The sequence below is a fragment of the Tigriopus californicus genome, chromosome 1 (assembly GCF_007210705.1).
Source record: "Tigriopus californicus strain San Diego chromosome 1, Tcal_SD_v2.1, whole genome shotgun sequence".
Classification (NCBI taxonomy): Eukaryota; Metazoa; Arthropoda; class Copepoda; order Harpacticoida; family Harpacticidae; genus Tigriopus; species Tigriopus californicus.
The window spans coordinates 6,615,781-6,643,495 of NC_081440.1; the positions used below are offsets into that span (position 1 = coordinate 6,615,781).

Consider the following 27,715-nt stretch of genomic DNA (forward strand, 5'->3'; position numbering starts at 1 on the left):
ACCCTCTTCTTTTAACGCATCAAAATAGGCGTCTTTCATGGGTCCCCCAATTCACCCTTATTTAAAGGGCTTCAAAAGTCGGTTATTGAAAGTGAAATTTAAAAGCCATTCCCAAGGAAAGAGATACCAAACGAGGTATGGGCTGCGGCCAGATTGATTTGAAATGGTTGTTGCTTGGTCGGTCGGTTAGTCGGTCGGTCGAGGAAGGTACTACCAACCAGAGGAGAGTGTGAGCTGGATGTTGGGCTCACTTCGAGTACAGCCTGTTTGTCGTGGATTGCTCTTCCCATCTTCCCCCACCGTAGCCAGGAAACGTGCTATTGTTGCCAGCCAGTCCACTTATTTTCTACCCCAGGAACATATGTACGTGTGACGAGCGACGTTCACTGGCCAAGCAAGTGTGGAGAGTGAATTGTGTGTGAGAGAGTGAGTAGGTGAGCAAGAAAGTAAGTATGTGAGCGAGCAAGTAAGAGCACGAAATGAACTTGAGGCCATGTGTGGTTGTTGCACTTCTTCTCCGATTTACGGCCAAATTGCCTGAACAGAAAGGCATGCATCAACCGGGAGAGTAGCCTTGGACAGGGACCGCCTCGACCCACGGAGTGAAGTGATTTTAGTAGCCGTTCTATCAAACACTCGCACCTACAGTACTACGAACAAAGGCATGCACGCGAAGTCAATGGACTGGAGAAACTGGGAATAGGTGGTAACAGTTCTAGCACAAGGAACAGCAGCGCGTCTCCTTGGTTCAGTTATATGTATGTACATGGCAAAAAAATGTGATCCAAGTGGTCTAAGAAAGTAAGTATGCCAGAGCGTTGGAATGTCGTTCGAGCTTGGTCAGCTGTCACGCACGAAATCGAAATGAACAGTTCTTGATCAGTCCTTCTGGTCGGATCCAAACCAATCGGTTTCGATCAGAGAACTTTGCTGAACTTTCCCAATGCTGACCCTAGAGTATTTCAGGTTTCAGTTCAAACCGAGGAAAAGTCATCTCAATCAACAATTCAGTCTCCGGTGGTTGAGGTGCGAGGTGACTGAGCTGACTTGCTTGCCCTTGGCCTGCCCAACGTGAAGCCATGGTTTATGGCCTCAGCTGACCTAGTTGAAAGCCAGTTTCCCTTTTATTCGGGACTCGTAAATATTTGGAATTGAAAACAATCTCTTGTGTACGTGCTCTCCAAGGGAGGGTTGTGACAATGAGGCATTGATGGTGGGGAAGGTAGAGGAGGATGAAGATAATGGCGACTTAAAATAGATTTTGACGGGTATTTCATTCTTTCCTTTTTTCATTGTGACAACTATTCAGAGAAATTGCCCAATGTCTAGGGGCTGGGAATATGAATCAGAAATAGGTTCATTCGAAGAATTCCGACCAAGATTGGAGTGTTCGTCCTCCCTAATGTGACACCTACTCGATCGACTTCCCGAATTCATCCATTGAGAGCGAAATTTGTTCTCGGGAATCCCGACTTTCCCCTGCTTGTCTTTGGTACAAGGAAAACTTCTTTTGGCTCAGCCCGATATGAAGTGATGCAATCTTGGTGGATAGAATCAATCGCTGAATGAATAGCATTAATTGGATTCTTTTCTCTCCTTAGCTTGAAGATTCGAGGTGAAACTCCCCCAATTGGACATGGAGGCCTTTGTGCGTTTCGTTGCATGTTTTTGTCCAATCATCCTGCTATCATTTTTATGACCGATTATCCTGTGACCAATTACATCACCTGTGGTGGGTGACAGGTCGATTTCCTTTAGATTTTACTCCTTCCTTTTTTTGGTTACTCAGCAATCGTGTTGTACTTGATCACGATTATCATGTTTTCTCCAATGTGGCGAAAATAAATCGTTCAAAACGAGCTTCGTTGGTTACAAGCTCATGATTGTCCCATTAGCAGATTGAATACGAAATGGATTTCCAAACAATGAACCCATCTAATTGTGAACTTGAAGTGTACTCGTATTCGCTCACGGAATGGTGACTTTTTGCATTTAAAGAACTAACACTACGTACAATTCTAGCTGGCAGCTCAAAACATGAAAGGAGGTGAGAGGTGAACAACCTCCAAATCCGACTTCAGTGCTAATGTAGACTTTTCTTTTATTGCTAAGATTGTCTTAGGGGGGGGGGGGATTGCGTGTTGCCGGGATTTTTTGGTTCCTCAATGATTGGCCTAATTTCTCAGAGCCCTGCGAAATAACTGCGTTGCAGGAGACCAAAATCTGTTTCTCCGTCATAATTGGGCCTCATTTCTCGTTCATGAGAACATCTTGAACAAGAAACGGATTTGCCACTTACGTACATGCGAAGGAATGAAGACAACGGCGACGAGGGAGACGCTATTGTTGACAGTGGTGGTGGCGGTGGTGATGGCAGTTCTCCTGCTGTTGATGATGATGATCTTCTTCGTTTTCTTGGGAACTCTCCTGATTGTTGAGCGTACTAAGAATCTGGTTGTGGTTGAGAAAAGTGTCGTTGACTTTCAAATTCAGTTACGGTCTTCTCCCAAAGTGTTGGTGTTGTCATGCCTTAAGACGTTATCGTCATTTTGTGGGATTTGAACTTCTGTATGGAGGGTATTGTGGCACATTGAATGGAAACTGAGGTTTTCATTCAAAGAGAAAGAGCAACGAAATGACGTCGATCTTAGTGGGCCCACTCAGTAATAAGCATTACCTTGGTGATGCTATCTCATCAACCAGATCACAAGACCACAAATGCAAAACCAGTGCTTGCGGCGATCGATGGTGATAGAGTGGCAAAGATCTTGGAAATGTCACCAATACACACTCGTAGCAAGCAAAAAACCAACACTACCAGAGGAGAGGTGTTTTCTCTTGGAAAATCAAGGCACGACTGACAGTTGCGCTTCTCGCACTTGGAGCCTTTCTAGAGTTGAGAGGTGAGGAAAGAAAAACAATGCTTCCAAAACAAAACAATGCGGTCGTCACAAATTCGAATGGATCGGAGACGCTCAAAGGACAGAGATTTATTTCTGGCCAAATCTCGTTCGTTCTATCCCGTTCTATTTTGAGCAAGTGCCCGGATGAATAATGGCAAGGGTTGGTTAGGTGTTTGGCCTCCTCGCGTCTGTCCGACTTGGATGTGGAGTGACGACCGACTGCTCCAAATCCTCAGATGATTTTCTTCCACGCTCCAGGATGACTGGTTGGTTGTTGGCAGATCTCCAGACCCTCCAGACCACGAGGAGAGCTCAACGTGGTGGTAAAATTTTTCTCATCCACCAAAGCGGTGATTGAACCAGGAAGAAAAGTAGCCAAGACGGCATGCCTCCATGGTCTCTTTCTGTCTTGGTGGTTCGTCCGTTCTTTCTTCGATTTCAAGACGATACTCGAGGACTGTAGTATGTAACGATGTATCGTATGTGTGTGTGTGTGTATGCATGGATAGTCAGTCATTCTTGGTGCGCTGAAGCTTCAGCAGGCCACGGACTATTCCATGGAGAGGATCAAGTTGATCTTGTAGACTGTACATTTATTTCAAGTTTGACTCTTGGAGGATGAAGGAAAGAGAGAAAATTAGAACAACACATGTATACGCACAGTTCCGTTTGCTTACTTATGATATCACATTTAAGTGGGAAAAAGAAAGACAAACAGAGTTGTTCAGAGTTTTCTACTTCGATTACATTGTAGTAAAGGAGTGAGAAATATGATGGTTGTCAACTAGTCTCAAGCAATAATTTTATTACGATCTATTCGTACTTTTGATACAAAGGTGTACAACATTTTCACATACCTTTATAACCATTGTTTTTCGGTTCTGTGTTTCCATCACTAAAAAACACAAGAAAATGTATCAATTTACGCAAGGATCAATCCCAAAAGTTCAAAGAAACTCTGTAGCTTTTTGTAAAAGTACTAATCATGGTTCAAAAATTAAGCTTTGCTGATTGCACGCCTCAAATCTGATGGTCTTTATCTTTGACAAAAAGCTTTCGTTGAACTCCTAACTTAAATGGATACCATCTTTTTGATACGTCAGTTGCTTTTCCTTGCACATGAGTGCTTACCAACAGGAAACTACTTCGTGGAATGGCTTTGGAGATAGAAATGGGTCATCACCATTGTCTGAAGTATGTATATGCCCACGTTGCTGCGCCATTTGATATGATACGTTTCTCTCTCGTCAAATCAAAATTGCTTCCTTACTTCCTAATATGGCTCTTGAAGTGACAGGTGGGAAATCTTAGATATTTGAACCAATGGAAGTTTCTTATAAGAATTAATGTGCACCCAATACTTGGTAGTGAAAGGATTCAAATGTGAATAAAAAGATCGTGTAAGGAATCGTACTTTTCATTTTCCTTTCCCTCCTCTTGTTGCGGAAAAACAAATAGAGAAACACAAGATTATGCTCTCGTAATTTAGATACTTGACTTTGTCAAGGCATTTTACGGTGAACAACTTCTTGCTGATCTATTCTAACACCATAATGTACCATCAACCCATCTGAGAGACCTTTCATATCCTATAAGATTATAATCACAAACACTTTTGACATCCAAATAGGGATAAACAGAGAGCTTTATGCCCTGCATACTTGCAGCATACCAACAACTTTTCATCGTCATATTTCACCATTAAATTGCGTTAAAACAGCCTAAGGTAAGTTAACTTTTGATAAACTTACCTTAGGCTGTTTTAACGCAATTTAATAGCGAAATATGATGATGAAAAAGTGAAATTTTTAAAGTTAATCACCAAAAACTAGTGAAACTGTGTATTTCCTAGTATCTTGTTGGAAATGATGATTTTAAAAATTTTGCCGCGTTATCAATCATACGTAGAGTTTACACCTGCTTGACTAATTCTTATTTACCCATCATAATTGTTCAGAATTTTGCCCATAGAGGATTTGAAACGTCTCCCAGATGAGTTGGTGGCTTACTCATTGTGTCACAGTACTTGGGCAATGAATTGGTCATTCAACAATCTCTTGATAAAGCCTGGCATCTTACGGCATATTCTCTCGTTTCTACTGTTTGTCCGCACCTAGAGGAAGCAGAGGGCGTTGTTTCCCTCAATGAAAGGGACTATATTTCCCATCTTTTTTGTCAAATCATTGTTTTAGTTTTGAATTGTTTAATTATTACCCTTGGTTCAATCCCAGGCTAGCGAAGCGTACAACTCTTTGTTGTGGGTATTTGAATATGTTTTGATAATTTTTGTTTAGGGAAACACCGTTTCAAACATTCATACTAGTTACGGCGTTGGAACGCTGGAACAAGAAAATATATGCTCAATTACATGCAGAATGAAGAAAAAATGAGATTGGTAGTTTGAATAAATGAGAAGGGAACAAAAGTCCAAGCATACCATTATATGTTGTCCTTACTTGTCCTTCCAGATCGCCATTGTTACTACTGCTAGTTTTGGATCAAAATTCCTGATCAAGAACTAGCCAGAACTGCAACTCTAACACGTTGGTGGATCAGATATTATATGAATATAAGGTTAAGTAAAATGAATCCGTTTTTGGTCTTGAACTGTATGGGATCCCACTCCCAGTAACGGTAAGGAAGTCCGCATTAAAAAGATTTGGCTAGAACTTTGGCTCCTGTAGTTGCTAGTCGCTTATTTATTTCAAGATTAGTCTAAGCTTATGCTTTAAGCAGTCCAAGCAAGAAGGCTGGCATCGAACTCTATTGCGAACAAACATTTACGTAGCATTTACTAATAGACAATGCAATAAGTTCGAGAAAAATAGAACTCACTTTGAATATTGAAAGACAAAAATATTTAACCTACATTTCCGATGGCGCTGAAAATCGTTACAGCTGATCATTCTTGAGGTTTGGCTTCAAAGGTGACAAAAAGTGCTATATGATTGGAAGAAAGTAAGAGTATTGATTCATCATAAGTGTCATTGTCCAAATTTGTCTGACATTGTTTCAAGAGTGATGGCTAGTTTATATCGATGACAAGCATCTTTTTAACTTTCTAAGTCAGATTGTCAGATCTTTAACAAAGTCTTCAAACTGCTTTTGGGAAGTTCTTTTTGCGTGTAGTGTAGTTTCGTGAAAGTACAAATTCTCATAATCTTTTGCGTTGAAGACTCACAATTGAATAGAGACATAGAAAAGAATATATTCATATACAAAATATTATACTTTCATTTTTTTAAGTGCCTACAAAACGTAAATTGAAAGATTCAATATCTAGCTTTCAATTTTTGCTAGAAGACTCACAATTGAATAGAGACATAGAAAAGAATATCTTCATTTACAAAATATTATACTTTCATTTTTTTAAGTGCCTACAAAACGTAAATTGAAAGATTCAATATCTAGCTTTCAATTTTTGCTAGAAGATCAACTATTGGGCAATTGGTGCTTTTATATAATCAAACACTTTCACAAAGTAAGCACTAAATTTTCATAGCTCAAAATATTAACCTTTTTCATTTTTGATGATTAATTAGAAACGTAAATGTTAGGCCCCATCTGTATCTCTGTTTTTAAATGAACTGGATTGGTAAGAATTGAGAATAGTGTTGTGGTTTCTTTTATACCAAAAATATCATGCCACACTGTAGGATTGGTGGGCATTTTTTTGCAAGCTTTAATGAAACATGGTGGCAGTTTTGTAATTTGACTTGTATGCCGATTTTCTTTTTCAGGGTTTATTTCAGTAATTTCCCATTTTGTTTCCCTTTTAGTGTAAAGGAATAGTGTTTTTATGTGGAAAATTATGACAGTTGGTGCTTTTAGATTGAAAATCGTTAACGTATAAAAAATATTGGCAATAGAATATCCTCTTTGGTTACTGAGAGTAATATGGCCCTGAACGGAATGAAATTCCGCTCAATGACCTTTGGGTCAACTCTTTTGAATACTCCACTCGTAGATAATGGAGGCAACGATATTGAGCAGGTCTCATCAATGAATCAATCAATGTTTATAAGTAAGAATAACTTTAATGATGCCGAAACTCATAACAAGCGGTCAATTTTGGAATTTAATTTCCAAAATCGTTTGATCGAAATAACGCAACAAAAAGGGTTGCATGATCAGACCCTGCATCTGGATTTAACCTAACCTTGCCAAACTAACCTAACCTAACCTTTGGTTGCAAGTAATTAGTTGCAAGTACCTGGGGGCGCCTAAGCCGCGGCGCAAGCCTGCAGCAGCTCGGATACCTCCATTATCTACGAGTGGAGTATTTAAAGATATTGAGCAGGTCTCATTTATGAAAGATTTAGGTGTAGTCCTCCAAAATAATGGAAAGTTCGATGAGCACATCCAATTGAAGGTGGGTAAAGCTTTTCAAATGTATGGTTGGATATATCGCACATTTAAGTCCAGAGAGATGTATCACGATGCTAACTCTGTACAAGTCGATTGCCCAGGTGCATCTTGAATATGCTTCACCCATTTGGGCTCCAATGAGTTCAGCAGGTTTGCAAAAGGTCGAACAAGTCCAAAAATGTTTCACTAGGAACATCACAGGAATGAGAGAGCTCTCGTATTGGGAGAGACTAGAAAAGTTGGGACTGGACAGTGTTTAGAGAAGGTACGAAAGGTATCTGATACTTTACGTCTTCAAAAGTATCCATGAGCTTTGTCCCAACCCAGGCTTTAGGATCAATTCTAGTGACCGTCGAGGCTTAATATGCATTTTGTGAGCACCTTCAAGCCCTCAAGAATCCAGGCTAGTTCAAACAATGAAGTCCACTTCACTTCGTTCTCGGGCTCCTTCATTGTTTAATTTGCTTCACTCAAATATTCGTAGGGAATACGTAGGCCTTGTTGATCCGGTAGCATCTTTCAAGTCAGACTTGGACAAATTTTTAGATAGCATTTCAGATTAACCCTACATTTAAGGACTAGCTCGGTCTGCCAACTCAAACTCGTTGGTAGACCAAACATCATATAAATATTGAAAGGTAATAAATAGGCCTTGATGATCCGGTAGCATCTTTCAAGTCAGACTTGGACAAATTTTTAGATAGCATTTCAGATTAACCCTACATTTAAGGACTAGCTCGGTCTGCCAACTCAAATTCGTTGGTGGACCAAATAACATATAAAGGTTGAAAGGTAATAAATAGACGAATCATAACCTTTCATTCGAATAAAACTAGGGATTATATTCCCTGTAGCGGTTGGAAAAGCCCGTGAAAAACCAAACCAAAAAAATAATGCAAAGTAGGCAAAGCATCTTTTTCTCAATTGTACATGACAAGACGGCGTTAGTAATTCCTTTTTTTGTCTCACTCTGCTAATAAGAAATGACATGGTACTATATGAACTTTATTGCAATTTACTACCAGTTAATGAAAAATCCGTGAAATTTAAATTTGAATTGTTTGTCAAAGATCTTAGAGCATTTGATTTTCTCGAATTCGTGACTAATCCTACAGTCAGTGGCTTTGGACGGTCTGTCAATGACCCAAGGCGTAAATGGGAAAGCAGATCAATGATAGCAACCGAATGAAATGAACTGAGCTTGTTCCAGACGAAGATCAATAAAAGCACCAACGGGAAATGATCAATAAGAAATATCAACACCGGAATTAATTGAGCTTTTCCAACAACTCCTGGCAAGGATGTAATTCGCCATGATCACTGACAAACAACTAAGAAGATCAAATGTTAGAACGAACATACAAGTAACAGCACAATTGTCCTCTTGGAGCCGAATATATCTTAATCCAATCTGAGGCAAATTGATCTTGGTCCAGTGTTGCCAACTCTTTGATATCATTCCTATTGGTATAGTCCATTTTCGTATTAACTTTAGTTTGCTCGGATACTTTCGTTCGTATTGCTAATGACCACCCCGCCCGCCATGTGTTGCTTTTCTTCATGCTTCTCTAAAAATATACCTCATTTTTTTAACTTCTAATAAGCAAGTGGTGTTTATGCAGGTTATTTTAACCCATTCCCGATAGTTTCGTATTATGTGTTTGAAACCTAACACATCCCTAGTGCACGTCACAAATTGCTTTTTTCGGATAAATTGATATTACCTCGTCCACGAGTCAACGCCTTCAAGTCACTAATTAATCCACACTCGTCTCTTCCTCCCATAATTTTGTTTGTATTTCAAAATAATGTGCTAGAAACCTTGCAAACATCGATATTTAGACTAGCTCTTAAGACGTAGAACCCACCTATCAAATAGGGACTCTTCATGCTATGAAAAATAGATGAAAGAGACGAATCTTTGACATAGGCCACTTCAAACAACGAGACGAAACTTTTTTTCCTTCAAGAGCGTGAAAAAAGTTGTGAAACATTTGTTGAAGAGCCTTTCCAACGCTTTGTCTCTTCCTCTCCCACTTTGGGCGGGGTACCCAAGTTTTATCCACTCCTTTTCGTTTTATGATCAAACCGCTCGGAGCTGAAGGGCTTCAACCGCGGCTTTGGCCACCATAAAAAAGGGGACACATTGGAGCAAAAGGGACAGGGGAGGCGACACCCAAAGGAGAGCGACGTGATGGTGAAGGTGGCGGCAGAAGTGCTAATGATGTTTCATTCCGTCCCTCCAAGATGGCACACACCACTTCTCCCCCGTCATTCTGGTTGGTCTTGGGGAGGGACCACTCACTGACTATGGCAAAATGGGAGAGAAGGGAACGGGGAACTTTCTCTAAGCTGTTTGAACACTTGTTCCATCAGAGTTCAAGTGGAGGAATCCTCTTCTTTGTTTGATGACAAATGGACGATTATAAAAATGCCTCAACTTCTTTCTTATCCAGGGCCTTGAACAAAAAGCTAGGTTGGAATCAGAGGCAAGGAAATGAACATCCACAAAACGTTCTTATGCTACACTATCATTTTGAGCCTCAATTCACTTCCTATGTGAGCTAGAATTTAATTCTAAACGCTTTGATTTTGATAAATGTCTTTGTATGGAACGGTCAAATATTCATTTAGTCGTACAAAACGACAATAAGCCATAAAAATTAGAAGCAAAATATTGGGCTAAACATCGAAAGATGTAGGCATTGTTTGGTCCCTACGAGAAACATACCGTAACAAAAATACCCAACAAAAAATGTTGAATATTGTTTCATAACAGAACATCCCGTTAGAAGAAGTAGTAAGTCATCTGATAAATCCTTGTATGAACGACACTGATGTGCCAATTCGTCACAAAAAGGGAAAAGTTAGTATCATCTTAGTACTTGTAATTTCTGAAACGTATTCATGTATTGGGATAAAGTAAGTTGCTGCAGTGCTCTATCCATGTTCCACATCCACACGATACTATGCTATGTATGATGTAACACTCTTTGGATAGGCTTGCAGGATTGCTATTATGCTACATCAAGTTATTTTCAGTTTCGTGTCAGCTTTAGAGTTATTGCAAAGCTATTAGAATATGGTCCCCTTAAACAATAAGTTGTGTGAGATAATCTTTCAGCAAACTTCGAAGAGGACAATCTTGAATTTTACATTCTCCTTAACTCAACGGTAAGCTACACAAGAAATAACCCAACCTCTACCCTAACTTTTCCGTTTAGATCCGCTTCAGCTCTTTCCATCGGTTTTGATCAAATTGGTGAAATCTAAAATAGATTGCATTTATTTAGGGGTTATATTGTGTTCACAAAATAACTGAAAGTAAATTCCGCTAATCAATTCAATACCCCTTTGGACAAACAGAGATGAAGCATGCAAGAAATTGTCTACGGAATGTTTCTCCATCCGTTTTTGCCTTAATCTCTTAATGTGAGGTTGGCGTGTTCTCTTAATAGGATTGCAAGCAGTAAACGAACGATTATCAATATGGTGCATTGCTCAAAATAGATGTTTTTGCGCTCAAATGCATCAAGGTACAGCAAGAGTGATGTAAGTATTTATTTTCAGAATTGAACTAAGTTCCATTTTAGAGCAAATGGGTGCACCAATAAATTATATTGAAAAGGACAAATACCATTGGAAATAGCACTAAAGCTGCTTTGTCAAGATTGGCCATTGTCTCATTTTGTTTGGCAGGGGATTCCAATTTCTTATTGGGTTTGGACGCTCCCTATCCTTGGATTCTAGTCGGGGTATCGGGCAAAGGCATGGTGGTGGTCCAAGCCATTCTTTGTTTAACACCATTACCATTAAGAGAGTGTCGGGCATCCATTAAGTAATAGAGCAAATAAGCATACTCCATAAGAGCGGCAAACACGAAGCCCAAGCAACTCAACAACCATATTTCAACGGCGGTCAGGCTTTTAGCCAAGGGAATGCTCGTGGAAATGGAGTTACTCACATTGATTAGCACCAATAGTAAAGTGACTAGAATCGCCATTCGACCCGGAACAACGGCGGGATCAACGAGGAAACTGATCCAAGATGTGACCACGAGCACGCCAGTGGGTAAATAGGTTCTCATCAAATGGGCCTGTTGGTCTCGGATCAGAACCAAGTCGAACCCGTAAGTGGAGTATGACTCGGGGCTTTGTTCCCCAACTTGGTAGAGATACTGTTTCTCGCTTTGGGGCATGTCCTTGACTTTGACATGGTATTTCAGAAACCTTTGCTTCTCGTTTGCATATTTGATGGTGCCGGAGAAAATCACCAAATCACTCTGATATCCAAAGCTTCCAAATCGCAAAGGACAAGTTTGTTCATCCATGGGAAATTCATCGTAGTTAAACGGACATCTCACCGTAATTTCTACAGGCAGAGCTATTCGAAGCAGTTTATCAAGGTCCATCTCAAAGGAACCAATCCTCATGATTGTATTGGGAGATCGGAAACCTTCTAATTCAATAATTTCCAAATCTGGAATCCAGAATTGTTCCAGTTGTCTTAAAGAGAGTAAGATCACTTGATCCGTATGATTGAAGATTCCCTTATGATTGATTTGGATCCTGGGTTCAATCCAGCTGAGTTCCATATACATGGCTAGCCTAACTGTCAATTTGATATCATCCACATGGATTACTTGGGTAAGTATGAAGTCAATGCTAATATTCAAGGCACTCCCATTCTCCATTTTAGGCAGGACATCCTTGGAGTAAGTAGGCGGTAGGCAATAGTGTTGAAGAGGGTTCTCCAGAAAGTATTTGGAACAAAACTCCGATGGTTCTGAACGTGATCCGTTGACAAAAATAATGACCAAAGGGACCCAAGATTGAAGCGTGTTCATATTGAGTCAAAAGGACACTGACGCACTCAGTTCATTAATAAGGGTACTTGGACATTGAAAAAGCAGGTCGGATTAAAAGAGAGCTTTGAATCAACTGGCACAGTTTCTGGAAAACTCGATAAAGACTGGAATGATACAAGTGGTATTGAAAAGGTACGCAAATAGACTTCAAGAACTAAACGAAGAGCAATGGCAACTGGAGAGGCGAAGCATTTCCTACGACCCTCTATGAAAGAGTACCTTTTTGGTTCAGAGTAATCCCAAAATGAATTCACTTTCCTATCATTAACGTGCCAATCAGTCTTCAAAAATATTCAAGAGCCTGCTTGGACCAAACGTGGTGGATTGTTTCTCGAGAGTTAGGATTGATGTTCTATTCTTCGTTTGCAATTTGGGGTATGGATTATCCATCGTTTTTTAAACCGTTATTTGTGGTCGGAATGGCTCCTGCAAAAAACCGAAAAAAAGAATCAATCAAAGTACGCTCCACATTATTTTCTTTTATGCATTGAATAATATACTCATTATCAAGGGAGTAGCTCAAACTCAAAGAGACCTTTGCTGTACCGTTCCCAACGCATTTAGTGTTCCAAACTCAATTTAGTAACCATTACTCTCAGCTTGATTTGTCCCTTAGCACACCAAGCCGGAATTTTGCAATATTAATGAAACCCAATAAACATTCTCCACCTCCAATTAAATGACTACACGGATACGCCCCTATAGCGTTTACCGCTGCCTAGAATTGAATTGATCATGGTACACCTCGCATAGGACGTTCCAGTTCGTTGGTGTGGTTTAATTGTTTGCATAGTCATGTTTTCGCACTGTTAAGTTTGGAGGTGGGCAAAATAATCGAAATGATTGAAATACTTCATGGTTTCGATTCTGTATTGATGGAGCCAATGTACGTATAAGAGAGGTTTGTTATTAATATATATAGCGTCAATCTGGTCATTAAAGCTGTTGTTGCTCTTCTTAGTATGAGCATTAAACAATAGGTTTCACTCATTGGGTAAAGGGGGCCCTCATGGCACCCAGATCTGGACCACATGTGGTTCAAACACTGTTGTCCCCAAAGAGCATAAGCAAGAGCATCAGCATGTGGCTATCTGATGGACTACAATTTGTAATTTGTAAGCAAATATCCCTACAAATTTGCTTACATTGCAATTCTTAAGAGAAAATTTGGGCCTTAAGAGCATTTTCTTTCCTTTGTACATTGAGTGGAATTTGATAAGAAAAGCAAGTAAAGATCTTCTTGTGGTGCATTCAATTTAAATTGCCGTGGGGTTACCAATTGAAAAGGTTTGATTGTTTGTGAGCCTATGAGAAATGAAAGGGTTTCAAAAGCTTTACATGTCTTAAGAGCATGGGTGAAATATCAAATTTCATGCAAACACCATTGTAAGTAAATTTCAGTTGGGACCAAAGTTTTCTTTCGTGGACGCTCCGTCTATTCATCCACCAAACTGGGAAAGAACTTTTAAGTTAATACTCGTACTATGCACGTATGGTTTCACTAGCCCTCACTTTGAGTCAAAATTTCGTTCTTTTGATAATGAGATTGATAGAAATTAATCTTGCTGACATATACCCCCTCTCGAGCAATATTAAATCAGCACTACGAGCACACTACGTGATGGGCTGACATTTTGATGAATGGTCAGCATAGGAGCAGTGTCCTTTTAGCATATCCAAATAGCCCTAACAGGGCCCACAGAACCCTTTCAAACAAGCAACAAAGCATATGGCACCCACCCATCCATTGAAAAAAGTAGACAGAGCGAGTCGGATGAAGGTTGGTTGGTCCCTTTTCTTTGAACGAAAAGGGTATTTTCCTATTGTTGGGCGAGATTCTTTCAGAACAAGGGGTACCTTTGGTGGTCTCCTTGGTTCCTGTTTGGTGGATGGGACGAATCGTACATTAGTCTACTGATGAAAGTGCTCGCCGGGCAAGTTCGGTATTATCTCATTGCTGTTAGATTACACAATGAAAAGGAAAAGAACGAGAGGGACGAGGTAATGGTAAAATTGGTGCTTTCTAACTGGATTATTATTCTCACCTCAGTCTGTGACAGGATGAGGTGAAAAGCTCTAACCGAGATGGAAGTGAAGGGAACATCTTTCACGGGGAGAAAGGGCAGATTTTTCTGGGTCTTGAACACTTTAACCACATCACAGACATGCCTCGATTCCTCATCACTAGCTTCGACGAACTTTGATGATGTGTTATACTTTTTATGTTTTATTTAAACTTTGACCAAGAGTTGGTTCATATTATTCCATTTGATTAGTCTTCTAGCGAAGTGGCTGGCGGGGATCACAGAACATACTATAACAACAAAAAGAGTAGCAATGTCCAGGGAAGCTTTTTGAGCGGAAATGTCGTCGTCCTATTGCATTCAAACATCTGTGGTTAGTTGGGAGTTTTTGAAAAATGTTCCACTTAAGGTTATCGCTCATGGGAATGTTTAGCGTCACTCACACCTGGAACGCGGTCCAAAATGGAGAGAGAGAGAGAGAGGGAGAGAGAGCAGCTCAAGCAAGCAAGCAACCAACCAACCAACCAACGAGGGTTAGCCATGTTCCACGAGGAGGAAAAGAAAGGAACATAAATCTGAGATGGATGCTTTTTGCTCTCGCAAACACCTTTTTGGTGCCACTACAAGCGTGGGCTATTTGTTGGCGGAGGTAAAAGAAGAAGAGGAAGAAGAAAAAGAAGTGATGATGGTTCGAGTGAAGAGCAATGGCTCCTCGCTGGGTTGTGGTTTAAACTATCTGAGAACAGATTGCTTTTTCCCCACCAAGTGTTCAGATTTCCCCCATTGCCATTTACGCTAAAATGGGAGAGAATATCTCTCCTGCTGAGAAGCCTCTCTCGCCCCAGAAGCACCTCATTCCCGATAGAACGAAACCCATCAGACATGGGAAGCGACCACAGGCAATAATGTTATCATAAAATATGGGGTTGACCAAGCAAACACTTCTCCCTGTCATACGTACAATACAATCACATCTACACGAACGTGTGTTCATATTCTGGGTCCTCATGAGTTTACCAGATTTAATTGTGTCGTGTATTAGCCCAATTAACCCAAAACCGACACCTCATTCTATTTTCCCATTAGTCCCATTAGTGGCCAATGAGGCTCATCCCTTTCATTCCGTTGGGGCCCCGACCACAAATCTTTTAAGCCTCTGAGATAGTGTGTACTACGTACTAGTACGCAATGGTCCCACTCTCAAATGAAGACGACCTCCGGGTGAGGTCCATGGATCCTTCTCTCCGTCTTTCTTTCTCTTCGCTCTCTTCATCTCGTTGCTTTGCTTGGGTTGGCGTACTAGAAAGTGAGAGATGAGCAAGGAAATAAGTGTTAATGGATGTTAGAGTACATCATCCCTTTAAAGAACACCCGCCTTCAACTCTCAAATGGATTGCGCTTCTTTCCCGACCTCGCCGTGGGCCAATGGAGTTAAGTGGTTGGAACATGAGTTCTTGAGGGAAGCAATCTCCCGTCCCACGTTTACTACCTACATACATACTACAGCACATTCGAGTGTTCAAATACACTGCTGTACATGGCGGGAGATGCGCCGCCCAAGAAGGGTCGGTGGGTGATGTGCGAAAAGGGGCGCGGACATGAGAAAACCATGGGCTCATGGCATCAAAGGTGTGTAAAGAGCAACCACCCACAGAAACAAGCACAGAATCCCTCGACAAACGGATTGAATAACACAATATATTGATAACAATTGCATGAGACATGCCCTTGGGATGAGAGTGCTTCGTGTTTGAATGGTTTGTCAAATGGTCGTCATGAAAAGGTGGTCCCGGAAATATGGGGTCTCATCATATTTGCTCAGGTTGTCTGACAGACACAACATCAAAATAGGAAAGGGGAAATCATCTTAAGACCGTCAGGCAGACAGTCGAGCACCTGAGGCCGTTCAAAGCGGATGTGCCCTTTTGATTTGGCAAGTTAATGCTACAGTCATGGATTCCAATATCAATGCCATCTCGAGCGCCCAAGAGATCTCAACGGGCAGTTTCATGCTGAACATGACCTCAACGACAGATGAAAGCGCCTGCAGAATGCCCCACCAGAATCTGGCTCGAAGTCGAAATCATGGCTTCTTCTCCATTGAGAGTCTCTTGGGTCAGTCCAATGGAACTATGATCAAAGCCAAAAACAACATCATCGATTTCAAGGACAGTGAGCCAAGTCCAAGTGACGATGAGGATGGGATCGACGAAGAAGATGAGGACGACGAAGAGGACGAGGACACGTCCATACAAGTCGACGATCATGTCTCAAACCCTAGTAAAATGCTCCAAGTTGGCATCAATCATCTGCCAAATCAACCGGTGCCAATCAGACCCACTCCCAGGAATCACGTCTCGTCAGATCCTTCAGAGGACCCAGACCCATTGTCAGCTTTGACACCTCTATCGCCTAGTCTCACCTCCAGTCACCTTCTGTATTCCCAATGGTTGGCCTCGAGAAGCTCGAGTGCCTTTTTTGGCCTTCATGGTAAGCCAGGCTCCTTTGTCGGTCACCCCGGATTTTATTGAACTCTTTGGCTAGACGATGACAAGCCTAGTTAGCTCGTCTCTTGTTCATATTTTGAGCAAAACCAACACCAGGAAAAGGTGTTATGGCGCTCTTTTAACACCTTCGTTTGATTCCGCAAGCTATGAATGCCATGTGAGATGTCTACATAGATGAATGAATGAATGAATTCACTCAATTGAGCTTTATAATCAAAGCCAACCATATAAATTTCTAGTTTTTACGGGCTGAGCGAGATCGAAAGTGTTATTGTTTTTGAATTAGAATTATCTCCATAAACTGATTTGCTTCGTCGTGCCATAACCGAGGGACTTATTATGGTTTGATCATGACTGATGAGAGGTGTTGGAGCATCGTTAGTGCCATTAGTGTGAACCACCCAGGACTTGATCAAACAATGAAGGAGCTAGGCCTTTTATTGCCCTTTTCACACCCAAATATCACCGTTCAATGGGTTAGAGCCCTCAGCCGAGTTGGCCCACCATTCAGTCATTCCCGTCCAACAAATCGTATACGACTAGTATAATCGTCCTTCTAACTTGAAACTGCAGACCACAAGTTGAACTCACACAATGTTCAATTTCGGATTCCATGAGAAAATTAAACATGAACGCTTGGAAGTCCGTGACTTGTTGGTTGTAATGATTTCAAAGCAAAGTGACACTCACACATATGGCCTTTTTAGCACCCAAACCCAGTGGACGGAGGGCCAGGAAGATGGGAATAGATCGCAAACCGAGACAAGCGTACAGTGCCAAGCAATTGGAAAGGCTGGAGAACGAATTCAAGGTAAGATTCCACGGGTTCAACTCTTTCAATTAGCATCGGCCAGATCTTGCACTAATGTATTTGAAGGGACGTCATCATTAGCTTATCCAACCAATGTTACAATTTGTTTAGTCACTTAAGGCTATGGCTGTCAGTTTTTTCAATAACTTAAACTTACAGTTTCTTCGGTTTTTTTTTTTTGGGGGGGGGGGGTCCAATAAAAAAGATCGTATTGGAATGGGAAAGCAAGTTTCAATGTTAAGAAGCTGTCGCACTTTAGAGGTTACATTACGGTTACAATGAATACTTTGGGGGCTTCTTAGGGTGAGAATTTGGCCAAATCAAATCACGAGTTATGTGAATTTCCTCTTAAGCGGGATGGTTTCACAAATGACTTAAATGGTATTAGTGCTCCACAAGCAACATCATGGATGAATATATATTTTTGGTTTGGGTTTTCAGGTTTTTTTTAACCGCTAGAGGGAATGTAATCCTCAGTACTATCAAAATGAAAGGTTATAATTTGTCTATGTATCACCTTTCAATCTTTAAATGATACTTGGTATACCAATGAATTTGAGTTGGCAGATCGAGCTAGTCCTTGAATTGTACATAGGGTTGATCTGGCATGCTATCTAAAAATTTGTCCAAGTCTGACTTGAAAGATGCTACCGGATTATCAAGGCCTACGTATTCCTTACGAATATTAGAGGGGAGCAAATCAAACAATGAAGGAGCCCGAGAAAGAAGAGAACTGAATTTCATGGTTCGAACTAGCCTGGATTATCGAGGGCTTGAAGGTACTCTCAAAACGCACATACAGCCTCTACGGTCACTAGAATTGACCCTAAATCCTGGGTTGGGACAAAGCTCATGAATGCTTTTGAAGACGTTCAGTATCAGATACCATTCGTACCTTCTGTGAATACTGTACAGTCCCAACTTGTTCAGTCTCTCCAAATACGAGAGCTCTCTTATTCTTGTTATGTTCCTATTGCAACATCTTTGGACTTGTTCGACCTTTTGCAAACCTGCTTAACTGAATATTCGTCTTTTTTTATCTACAGCAACCAGTTCAATTTTCTCTAACACGTCAATTTATCCGACTGATCTTGTTTTTCATCATCTTTATAAATCCCTACCTGCCTAAGGTCACAGAAAAAATATGATGGAGACCGCCTTACATAATTAAAACTCTCCTTGATCAAATCAAAGCGCAATCACTTGTAAATTGATATTGCTTTAATGAAAAGCAAAAGTTTGTGTTCAACAGAGATCACGATCTTTTCTGAACATGTGAGGGTGAAAGTGACGAGTATATTTCATTTATCATATACATTTCAAAAGGGTCTTTCACTTGATTGATACACTTTTCTTAAACTTTAATTCGCAAATCAATTAATAGTTAAGGCTAGAATAGACAACCCGGCCTCGAGTGCAAGGACTTGATATTCTTTGGCCAAAGAATTTGATAAAGTGGATGGCAAATTACCTTTAATTCAAACGTTGGAGAGCAGCTTGATAAACATGCTTATCATTCACCATTAAAAGAACGAAAGGGAACTAGACTAGAGCTGAAAGTTAGGGTAAAAAATATGTTAGATTATGACTTCTTGCGGGATTTCGGCAAAATGATGAAACCTTCTTTTGGCTCACTTCCCATAGAATACATGAATTTTGGACACGTATGCCGCCAAGGGCATTAAGTATTAAGAGGGCAAAGAGATATCCAAGTGCTAGTATGTAGTTACAATATCACAAAAATCTAATGCAACCCTGAAAGAACGCTGACAACGAAGCTCCTTACAAACATCAAAATCATTGAAAATCCTGATATCTACATAGATTTTTTTATCTAATTTTTTTAAATCTTAATTGCGATAAGCATGTTTCATTGGATATATACAGTATGTAAGGTACATGATAGTTAATACAAAAAGTTTCACACATGGCGGTTTGCAGACCATTCCTGGTTCAAGGGTTGTCATTCGAGGCAAATATTCACTAGAAAAGAAGGGTTGGGTGGTGTATTACAACCGGTAGGCCGACTCAAGATCAAAAGCACGCCAAATAGCTCTTTGATATTTAACTAAAGTTTGATGAAAAGTGACTGAAAGCATTGTTTATTGTTTTTCTTGGAGGAGAGTGAAAATGTGTTCAACATCATAAAAAGGTGAACAGATCAGATCTAAGATTTCCGGTAACTGAACGAGTAATGACAAATTTTAGTAGAATTCGATGAAAAGAAATTTCAGAGCGATAAAATCAAAATTCGGGGAAAAGGAACAAAAAAGACCAATTTGGTTATTCATCCAAAGTTTGTGTGAATAGACTCAAGTCCATTACAGTATGACAATGAAGTTTCTGCCCCTTCATACCGCTTTAGTTATAAGCGAACCCTTAACAAATTCGATTAATTTGATAAGAGGTGTAATTGTCCTTTTGTTCAATAATTCATCTAGATTAAGTGACAAATCGAAGCCATTGCGAACTGGAAGTTATGGTGCTTCAGAACTACAATAATTTTCCTCACGATTTTATTACGCGTTGAAGGAAGCGACCAGTTTTTCATCATTAAAATTGCCATCCAGGGATTGCCCGGTCAATCTTCTTTCGTCCGATACCGTCTGACAAATAATAATAAAACCTATGGTTGAAATTTGGCCTTCACTTATCGCTCAGTGCGTTTGGCGATGTCATGTAGCCCAATTTCCAGAATGAGCATTTCTGATGGCTCCTCGAGGGGACAGAACTTTACGGTCACCGTGTAAAACACGCAGTGAGCCAATCTCATTTGACTTGACTGAATTTTCATGCGGGGATTAGAAATTGAACTAAAACGTGAGTTTTTTCTCATTCTTATTTCAGGCCGATAAATACTTGTCGGTTTCCAAGCGATTGGAATTGTCCAAAACCCTGAATCTTACCGAAGTCCAGATCAAGACCTGGTTCCAAAATCGACGCACCAAATGGAAGAAGCAGATGGCCGCTCGCTTAAAACTGGCTCAAAGACAAGGACTCATTCCGGCCCCGTATTACCAGGGCCTTTTTCCTCATATGTTTTTACCACCCCCACCGGTTCCTCCCACTTTCCATCTCAGTCAATTGGAGCATCACCTGAATGAGCATCAAAGTCGCCAATTGGGCGAAATGGGCCTACTTTCGAATTCTCATCGTTGTGGTAACTAGGTACTTCTTAATCTTGGAATCAACACAGATGGAAGCCGAATCTGGTTCCCAAAGAAATTGTTGATGCCGCCTCTTCATTGGGAATAGATTTATTGTTCATACGGAATCGTCGAAAATTACAATTTCATTCGCTACGTACTATGTGTATTGTTGTTGATGCTGTAGTAGTTGTATTAATGTAGACATTGATGAAGGTGTTAGCATTAGTGATGGTGGATAATCAAACGGCCCAATGCAATCAACGCCATAACTGCATTGTACTAAACACTATCAAAGCCAAGGGAAACATGGTAGTTCTCATGCCACAGAAAGAGGTCTTGAAATTTTGAGTCGACGGACATACAAAAGCACTAAAAAACGGTCTAGAATCGAGGGGTGTTTCGCACAATTGGGAAGGATACTCCAGTCGGGACCAGACTTCGAGCATTGGATCAACTAGATTCAAAGAGTTTGTTTGGCTTTGAACGAGTTGCGATGTTCACGCCATTTCGGAAGTGCCAGAGGACGAACTCTGAATGATTTGAGGCGTGGCAGCCTGGGTCGAGCAGGTAGTTCCATTGTGATTTGGCCTCTATCTTTTAGGGCCCTCAGTAAGGGCAGGTCATTTTTTGGGGAGTTACTTATATTTTCAATCAAGTCTTTGTTTGTTATTATTAGGACCATCATGTAGGATGTGAAAAAACCGACATACATTTAAGCGAGTTATTTCTTTTGAAGGGATTTCTAACATTGTTTGCAAAAAAATATGAGGCGTAGTGTTAAGGTGGGAAGAAACAGGAGGGACTGTGAGGCCTTGTTTTTAACAAGTTTGATCATATTGATTCATTGGGTTCAATGCACTAATCGAGTCGCTCTCCAATAGTCAGTCGCAAGGAGGGGCAAAAGCGCGATGATAAGGCAGTGGATGAAGGACGTTTTCGCGAGCAACGATCTCTTTCAAAGAGAACAGAGGCCGAGGATGTGGAGCAAGAGGATTTGGAAGAATGATCAAGGTCAGAGGGGGTAGGCAGGGTTGCTAAGAATAATAAGTTTCAGGAATTCAGGAAGTGGAACGTATTGCACAACGAAAATGAGGCGGGGTGATAATGTGTTGCAGTTGAATTCATAATCATAAGGTAGCCAAAGAATCCTGATCTCCTCTCACCAATTAGCCATTCCCGGTTTGTTTAGAGTCATGAAATAGATTTGGCAAGATGATCCACCCTTGGCAGAGCTGAAGAACACCTTATCATTGCGCTCGCACAAGAACTTGAGCTTTTGAGCTTTCTTGTGCATGAAGACCCCGTCCAAGTGGCCCGTCTCCACGGATCGAATCTCGATGGCCTTGTTTCCCCAGCCCATGATTTGACCAGTACCGATGTAGGCCACTGAGGTGGGTAGTTCACCCCATTGAAGAACAATGTTCTTTGACACCTTGCCATAGGTATTGACGTACACACCTTCGTTATCGTAGCATAGCAACAACTGCATTCCGTTTGAATTCGGTAGAGTGACAATGGTGTGAGGGATGATGGGACCTTGAGCGTGTTTAGGCATGTACACGTCATAGACCGAGGCTGAGTCCAGATCCACGGCATGAAAGCCCGTACATGAGCCGTAGATCACCTTAAGACGGGTGCCTTCTTCGACGGTCAGATCTACCAATGACGGCTTGTGTTGAAGCTCGCTGAACGATTTGAACGCCATGAACTTGTGATAGGGTTTGGGGGCCCAGGCGTAGATCTCAATGGATTCGCGCAAGGCAATCACCAGAAACTTGATGCGCTCATACTTGACGATTTTGAAGTGAACCGCGCCCTGGAGGTCGCCCACATTGATCCATCCCGCACGACGCTCGATGGCGTTATCCGTTCGGAGGATCTTGGACTTCAACCAAGACAGATAGTACACTCTGACTCGATTCTTCTTGCCCGAAATGGTCACCAATATATTCTGTCCTTCGAGCACTTCCATCTGCTGGAATCGACGGCGGGATATCAATTGGTAGACCTTGCCTTGGCCACTTCGATCCAGCAGCATCAGTCCATTTTCGGTACCAATTAAGAGATTGACACCCCACAGGGCCGCGCATAGAATCTCAGAGTTGAAGCGCTTCTTGTATTTCCGAATCTCGGGTGTGTCTTGGGTCAACTCATGGCCTGCCGATGGAGTGACATTGACACTGGGACCGTGGGACGACATCTGAGATTCTCTTCGATTTGGGGCCCCCGGGGAGCTCCCTGCCGACGCACCCATGGGTCCACCTCCTCCGCCCATGGTCGAGGCTTCGGCAGAAAAACCAAAGCTAAGGAACGATTTTTGCTTTTCTTGCATCCCACTATGGGGAGAACTTCGTAAATCGGCAAGATTGCTATCGGACATGCGCGAAACAGGCGTGTTGGGACCGGACATGGGCTGTTGCGGCAAAAGATCAGGCATGACCCCGCCACTAGCTAAGCCGCCGCGACTTTGCTGCAATCCACCAGGTGACGAATCCATGCGCTGCATTCGCCGCACCGTGTCATTGTCGTCATCCGGAGTGGGTGGGAGGGGTCGTCCTGGACCACCGGCTCGACGCTGGAGGTCCCGAAGTGGCTTCGGCACTGGGTCATTCACTTGAAGAGTTCCGTCTTTTTGAACAACGGCATCCTCGTCTTCGTCACTACTGTCGTCATCCTCGACCAGAGGTCGTTGGCTGTTTCCATTTCTATCCCCAGCCCCCGAGCTGGATTGACGTTTGGGTTGTTGGACATCGGAAGGAGCCCGTTGACTTCTTGGACTGGACGCGAGTGCATTTAGTTGAGCAGCCAGAACGTCCAGATCTTCGGGTTTGCGCTGGTGTTGAGAATGCTGCGGCTGGGCCAGAAGCCTCGAGTTTCTTTGGTCCCGATTGGGCGGTGTTGCGGGTTTGCGGCCATCATCTCGTCTCAGAGGCTCGGATTGGCCTGGCGGAGGGGGAAGAGGCCTCTGGGGTGGTGGACCAGGTGGGTTGATACCACCCGATCCTTCAGCTCCCAAGCGCTGGGGTAGAGGTGGTCTGGAGGGCGGGCCAGGTTCGGGCACCTCTTCTTTTCGACTGCTTCTTCGGTCTTTCTTCTCCGGTTGTTGTGGCAGTGGAGGACCTCGGGCTCCATTGGCCTGATGTGCGGCCACGGCTTTGTTGTGCTCTTGGATGGCTTGGAAGTTCTTGCGAAGAGTGTTCTCTCCGGGAGCGTGAAGAATCGACGACGGCTGACCACCGGCATTAGCTTCAGGCACTTCATCGTCGCTACCTGAGTATGGATATTGCATTTCTTCTCTCTCTTTCTGAGCCTGGAGAAAGTGAATGGAAAATATACCTTAAAAAACATGACAATCAAACGTATGGGATTGGGAATGCACTTTTTCGATATTCTTTTTTTTCTTCTTCTTTTTGCTATCAATGGCCATCAAAATGCAATCCACCAAAAGGCATCTAAACATTCTATGTTGGAAAGTGCAAACCCTTGATTGCAGCCGTAAAAGTATGAATAAAGGGAAACATTTATGACCAACGCAAGGCCTTCAAGGGCTTCAATTTCAATGGATTTTGGTTAGAACACACCATTCCAGGGACCACATTGTGGCCGGAATTAATCATATAAAACGACTGATGAACAATTCCGTCTCCACCCTTTCAACAATTTTAACTGTGACCTACCTTGTGTTTCTTCATTCTGTCAATGAGGTCTTTGATCTGAATCCTGGTCTGCTTCTCATTAGGTTGGTCCTTGACAAAAGGATGCTTGAGCAGCTGGTCGGTATAGGGTCGCTGGTGATAATCCTTGATAAGGGTGGTCTCGATAAAATTCTTGAACTTGGAGTTCCACTTCTTGGATTTGAGTCGGGGCGGCGGATTTCGCGGAATGAGAAACAATGCTCTCATGGGATGCATATCGCAGAGGGGAGGTTGTGCTTCGGCCATTTCTAAAGCCGTGATCCCTAGACTCCACAGATCTGAGCGGTTGTCGTACGTTGCATCGGCATTCTCGTCACAAGCGATCACCTAAGGTGTCAGACATCGTTAGCGATTTGTCGAACGGCCCTAGTACATGGACTACTGAAATTTAGCCTTATTTGACCAAACGTACCTCTGGAGCCATCCAATAAGGTGTGCCAATGAAGGTATTCCTTCGGCCAATCGTGCGATCTAACTGAGCACTGACCCCAAAATCTACCAGTTTGACCTCGGCATTGTCAGTGAGGAGCACATTCTGGCCTTTGATATCACGATGAATGACTTTACAAGCGTGGAGATGGGTCAGACCACGCAGGACCTCCCTAAAAGTGAGTAAAAGTGAAAGAGTGGAAAACCAATGCCCGACCGTCCACTGGGTTTGTGGAAAGCTAACACGATCGAATAACTCACCGACAGATATATGCGATCCAGTCTTCTTTGAGGCTCTGACCTTTGGTGGACTTGACGATGTCTGTGACGGATCCAGCTCCGCAATATTCCATGACTAGCCACAACTGATCATCTTTGCCGGGCGGACTTTTCTTAATAAAAGCGCCATAATAAGTGGCAATGTTTCGGTGATGGGAGTACTTTTTCAACACGTTGATTTCCAATTTGATCTCTTCCTCCTCATCTTCGGTCACATCCATAACCTGAGGAAGAGAAGGGTTACCGGCATGTTTCATACAACCAGACACGTGGTCAATTGGCACTACAACACGATATCCCGCTGGGCCTGTTTGATTGTCAAGACACATATGTCATGCCTATGAAGATCCAGTTCAACTCGACAGGTGCAACTGCCAGACACATCATGACCCATTGAAACGTTTCACACGTGTATCCATCACACAATGGGAAATGCCTGTAGTCATGTATGTGTGTGACTGTGTTTGTTGCTGGATAGATACGTGTGTTAGAGAGGGTTACCATGGGTTAGTAGCACTTCTGCTAAGATGACTATTTTCTCTTGGTCACTCGAGTAATCGTGAGTGACTCAAGCGTGAGTCATCACGATCGCACAATGGCAGGGGGAAAGAAACCAAGGGTCAGCGGCCAAGACACTCATTCCAGGTCCAGCTAAACCCGGTGGGCCCCACGCCTGGACAAACCGTTCTACAAGGCTCAGATTCGGATGGCTTACCTTGATGGCGGCCAGTTGTCCGGTTTTGGTGTGTCGGCCTTTGTAGACTTGACCATAAGTGCCATTGCCCACCACTTCGATCAGGTCAAAGATACCCGCGGGGTCCTTGAGAGCGGCCAAGTCAATGTCATCCAATGAGTGGCCGGGCATCATGCTACCGTGATTGGCCATGGTCGAGTTGAATTTCACTCAGTGGACCGTGATGATGAACTGAAATCAATTGATTAAGGAAACTTATTCGAGGCTGGGAGATACACCCAACAAAGGCCTTTGTTAATGGCAACATCAGACAGAAAAGCAGAATAAGCTCGCGTTTAAAAAATAAACAGCTTGGACTTATCGCGGATGGTGCTACTACAAGTGCAAGCAAACATGGGCTGCCCCTGCTTCCGTCCTTCTACGGCTTGCCTTTATCTCTATCAAAACAATATCCGTGATTCCGCGTTCAGTCTTCATCTGACGTTTCGCGCTCAACTCTTGGTATGCGGATCATCGTTTTATGTGTGTAATCTTGTCCGACTGAAGCCCTACTAAGAGACCTCAGAGACCTCAGCCCTTTTTCCCACGGAGCTGGGCTTCCTGCCTGGCTCTCTGACTCTCTGTCTGTTGGCCTGCCTCCTGACCTCGAAGTCACACTCACCAAATCCGGAAAGGAAATCCGGAAGAGAATGGCCCACGGTGATCCGCCCCCACCCTTGTACACACGGACTACTTGACGGATGGACCGCCTTCCCCCTGTTTGTACTCGACCGACCCGAGTCCCACGGACTGACTGACGGACACGGGCGCAGGGCGGAAACAAAAAAGGGCTGAATGGATCCACCACGGAGAGCGTCGAGGGCGGAAGGGCGTGGGGATGGATGGATGGATGGATGGATAGATGGATCCGAGCTCAAGCTCGAGCTGGCTCGTCTGGGGTGGCGGGTGGCGGCCACGAGCGATCCAGGCGAGGCCAGATTCCCGGAGAGAGGGAACAACGCGATGCACGGAACAGCTTAATATTCGTAACTCAGTCAACGAGTCACTCACTCACTCACTCACTCACTCTCAAAGGAAGAGGGAGAAGAAGAGAGAACAGATACGGTGAGAGAGCGACAGAGCGGGCACATCCCTGGCACATACACCACACCACACACACACACACACACACACACACACCACACACACGCCAGTCCTGTTAGACACATATCGACACAGACACCCCCACACACAGTAGCCAGGAATGGCTGGACTTGGGTTGCCGATAGGTCAGGGCTGCCGGTCTAAAAAGGAGCATGAGAGTCAGAACGAGCTAGATTCAGAGTCAAAATTCGGGACGGCTGAGGAAGCTCAACAAAAATGGCCATTTTTTGCTATCTCCGTTAAGCAAGAATAAGGTTGATACAAAGTCTTCAAATGAGCTAGGAGTTGGGACTGGTTAAAGTAAAAACACTCATTTTAGACAGGTATGGTATTGATTGGGCAGAAACCGTATTACGTTGGTCGTCTAAATTTTAGGAAAAGTAACGAGTAACATTTCTTTCGATTAGTGATTGTGCAACAATTACTATTTTTGGCCAAAGTCGTTGAGACTGTAATTCGTTCCTTTTTATGAAGGAACGACTAATGCCCTGAAAAGAAGTCCTTTTCTAGCGCTCGATCTGTACCTGTTTTAGTATGTGCTGAAAATGCCAATGACATTAAATCTGGCATGAAGCCAACCACATTTGGAAGTCGCAAGGCAAGCCCTCAGGCCCTAAGGAAAATAGTCGGCAGAAGGGATGCTGGATAGGGTCAGACTACAGTGCTTCCGATTACATTAACTTGTAATAGTGTCACTTGGAACCGAACAAAAGAACCTCACTCATTAGAAATCGGTAACTGACGTATTCGACGTTATTCTAAAAACTTGCATCGGAATGAACACACTTGATAAGGGATTCATTTGGGATCTCGTCATTAAAAATTCACGCTACTTACAAATTTCGT

The 27,715-nt window shown here is 42.6% G+C and overlaps 4 protein-coding genes and 1 long non-coding RNA gene across 7 annotated transcripts in view; 2 read left to right on the top strand and 3 right to left on the bottom strand.

Annotated features, from left to right (window-relative positions):
• LOC131883833 (mucin-5AC-like) overlaps positions 1-370 on the bottom strand; it is a 7,638-nt gene extending 7,268 nt beyond the window's left edge. Inside the window, exon 1 of one of the 3 annotated variants that reach the window (XM_059231439.1) lies at positions 252-370. Coding sequence is in view for 1 of the 3 variants with exons in the window: in XM_059231422.1 (XP_059087405.1) it covers positions 128-290 (163 nt within the window). In the remaining 2 variants the exon portion in view is untranslated. Of the gene's footprint in view, positions 1-127 lie in introns of all 3 variants that reach the window. The other 2 variants (XM_059231422.1, XM_059231446.1) reach the window with 2 other exon arrangements.
• LOC131883857 (uncharacterized) lies at positions 364-1,859 on the top strand. Its single transcript, XR_009373655.1, has 2 exons — positions 364-801; positions 1,602-1,859. It is a non-coding gene; the product is annotated as an uncharacterized LOC131883857 (long non-coding RNA).
• A 9,002-nt stretch (positions 1,860-10,861) lies between these two features.
• On the bottom strand, positions 10,862-12,581 carry LOC131881297 (gamma-aminobutyric acid receptor subunit delta-like). The gene has a single exon (XM_059228134.1). It carries the CDS (start codon positions 12,115-12,117, stop codon positions 11,005-11,007), a length of 1,113 nt encoding a protein of 370 aa, XP_059084117.1. The 5' UTR covers positions 12,118-12,581; the 3' UTR covers positions 10,862-11,004.
• A 3,203-nt stretch (positions 12,582-15,784) lies between these two features.
• On the top strand, positions 15,785-20,786 carry LOC131877052 (homeobox protein ceh-30-like). The gene is made up of 3 exons (XM_059222620.1): positions 15,785-16,652; positions 17,377-17,480; positions 20,328-20,786. The coding sequence occupies exons 1-3, from the start codon at positions 16,115-16,117 to the stop codon at positions 20,646-20,648; spliced, it is 963 nt and encodes a 320-aa protein (XP_059078603.1). The 5' UTR covers positions 15,785-16,114; the 3' UTR covers positions 20,649-20,786.
• LOC131877041 (serine/threonine-protein kinase mig-15-like) lies at positions 20,722-26,759 on the bottom strand. Its single transcript, XM_059222609.1, has 6 exons — positions 26,388-26,759; positions 25,748-25,957; positions 25,015-25,256; positions 24,737-24,926; positions 24,307-24,651; positions 20,722-23,939 (listed from the first exon to the last, which is right to left on the bottom strand). The coding sequence occupies exons 2-6, from the start codon at positions 25,916-25,918 to the stop codon at positions 21,789-21,791; spliced, it is 3,099 nt and encodes a 1,032-aa protein (XP_059078592.1). The 5' UTR covers positions 25,919-25,957; positions 26,388-26,759; the 3' UTR covers positions 20,722-21,788.
• Between the last annotated feature and the right edge of the window lie 956 nt (positions 26,760-27,715).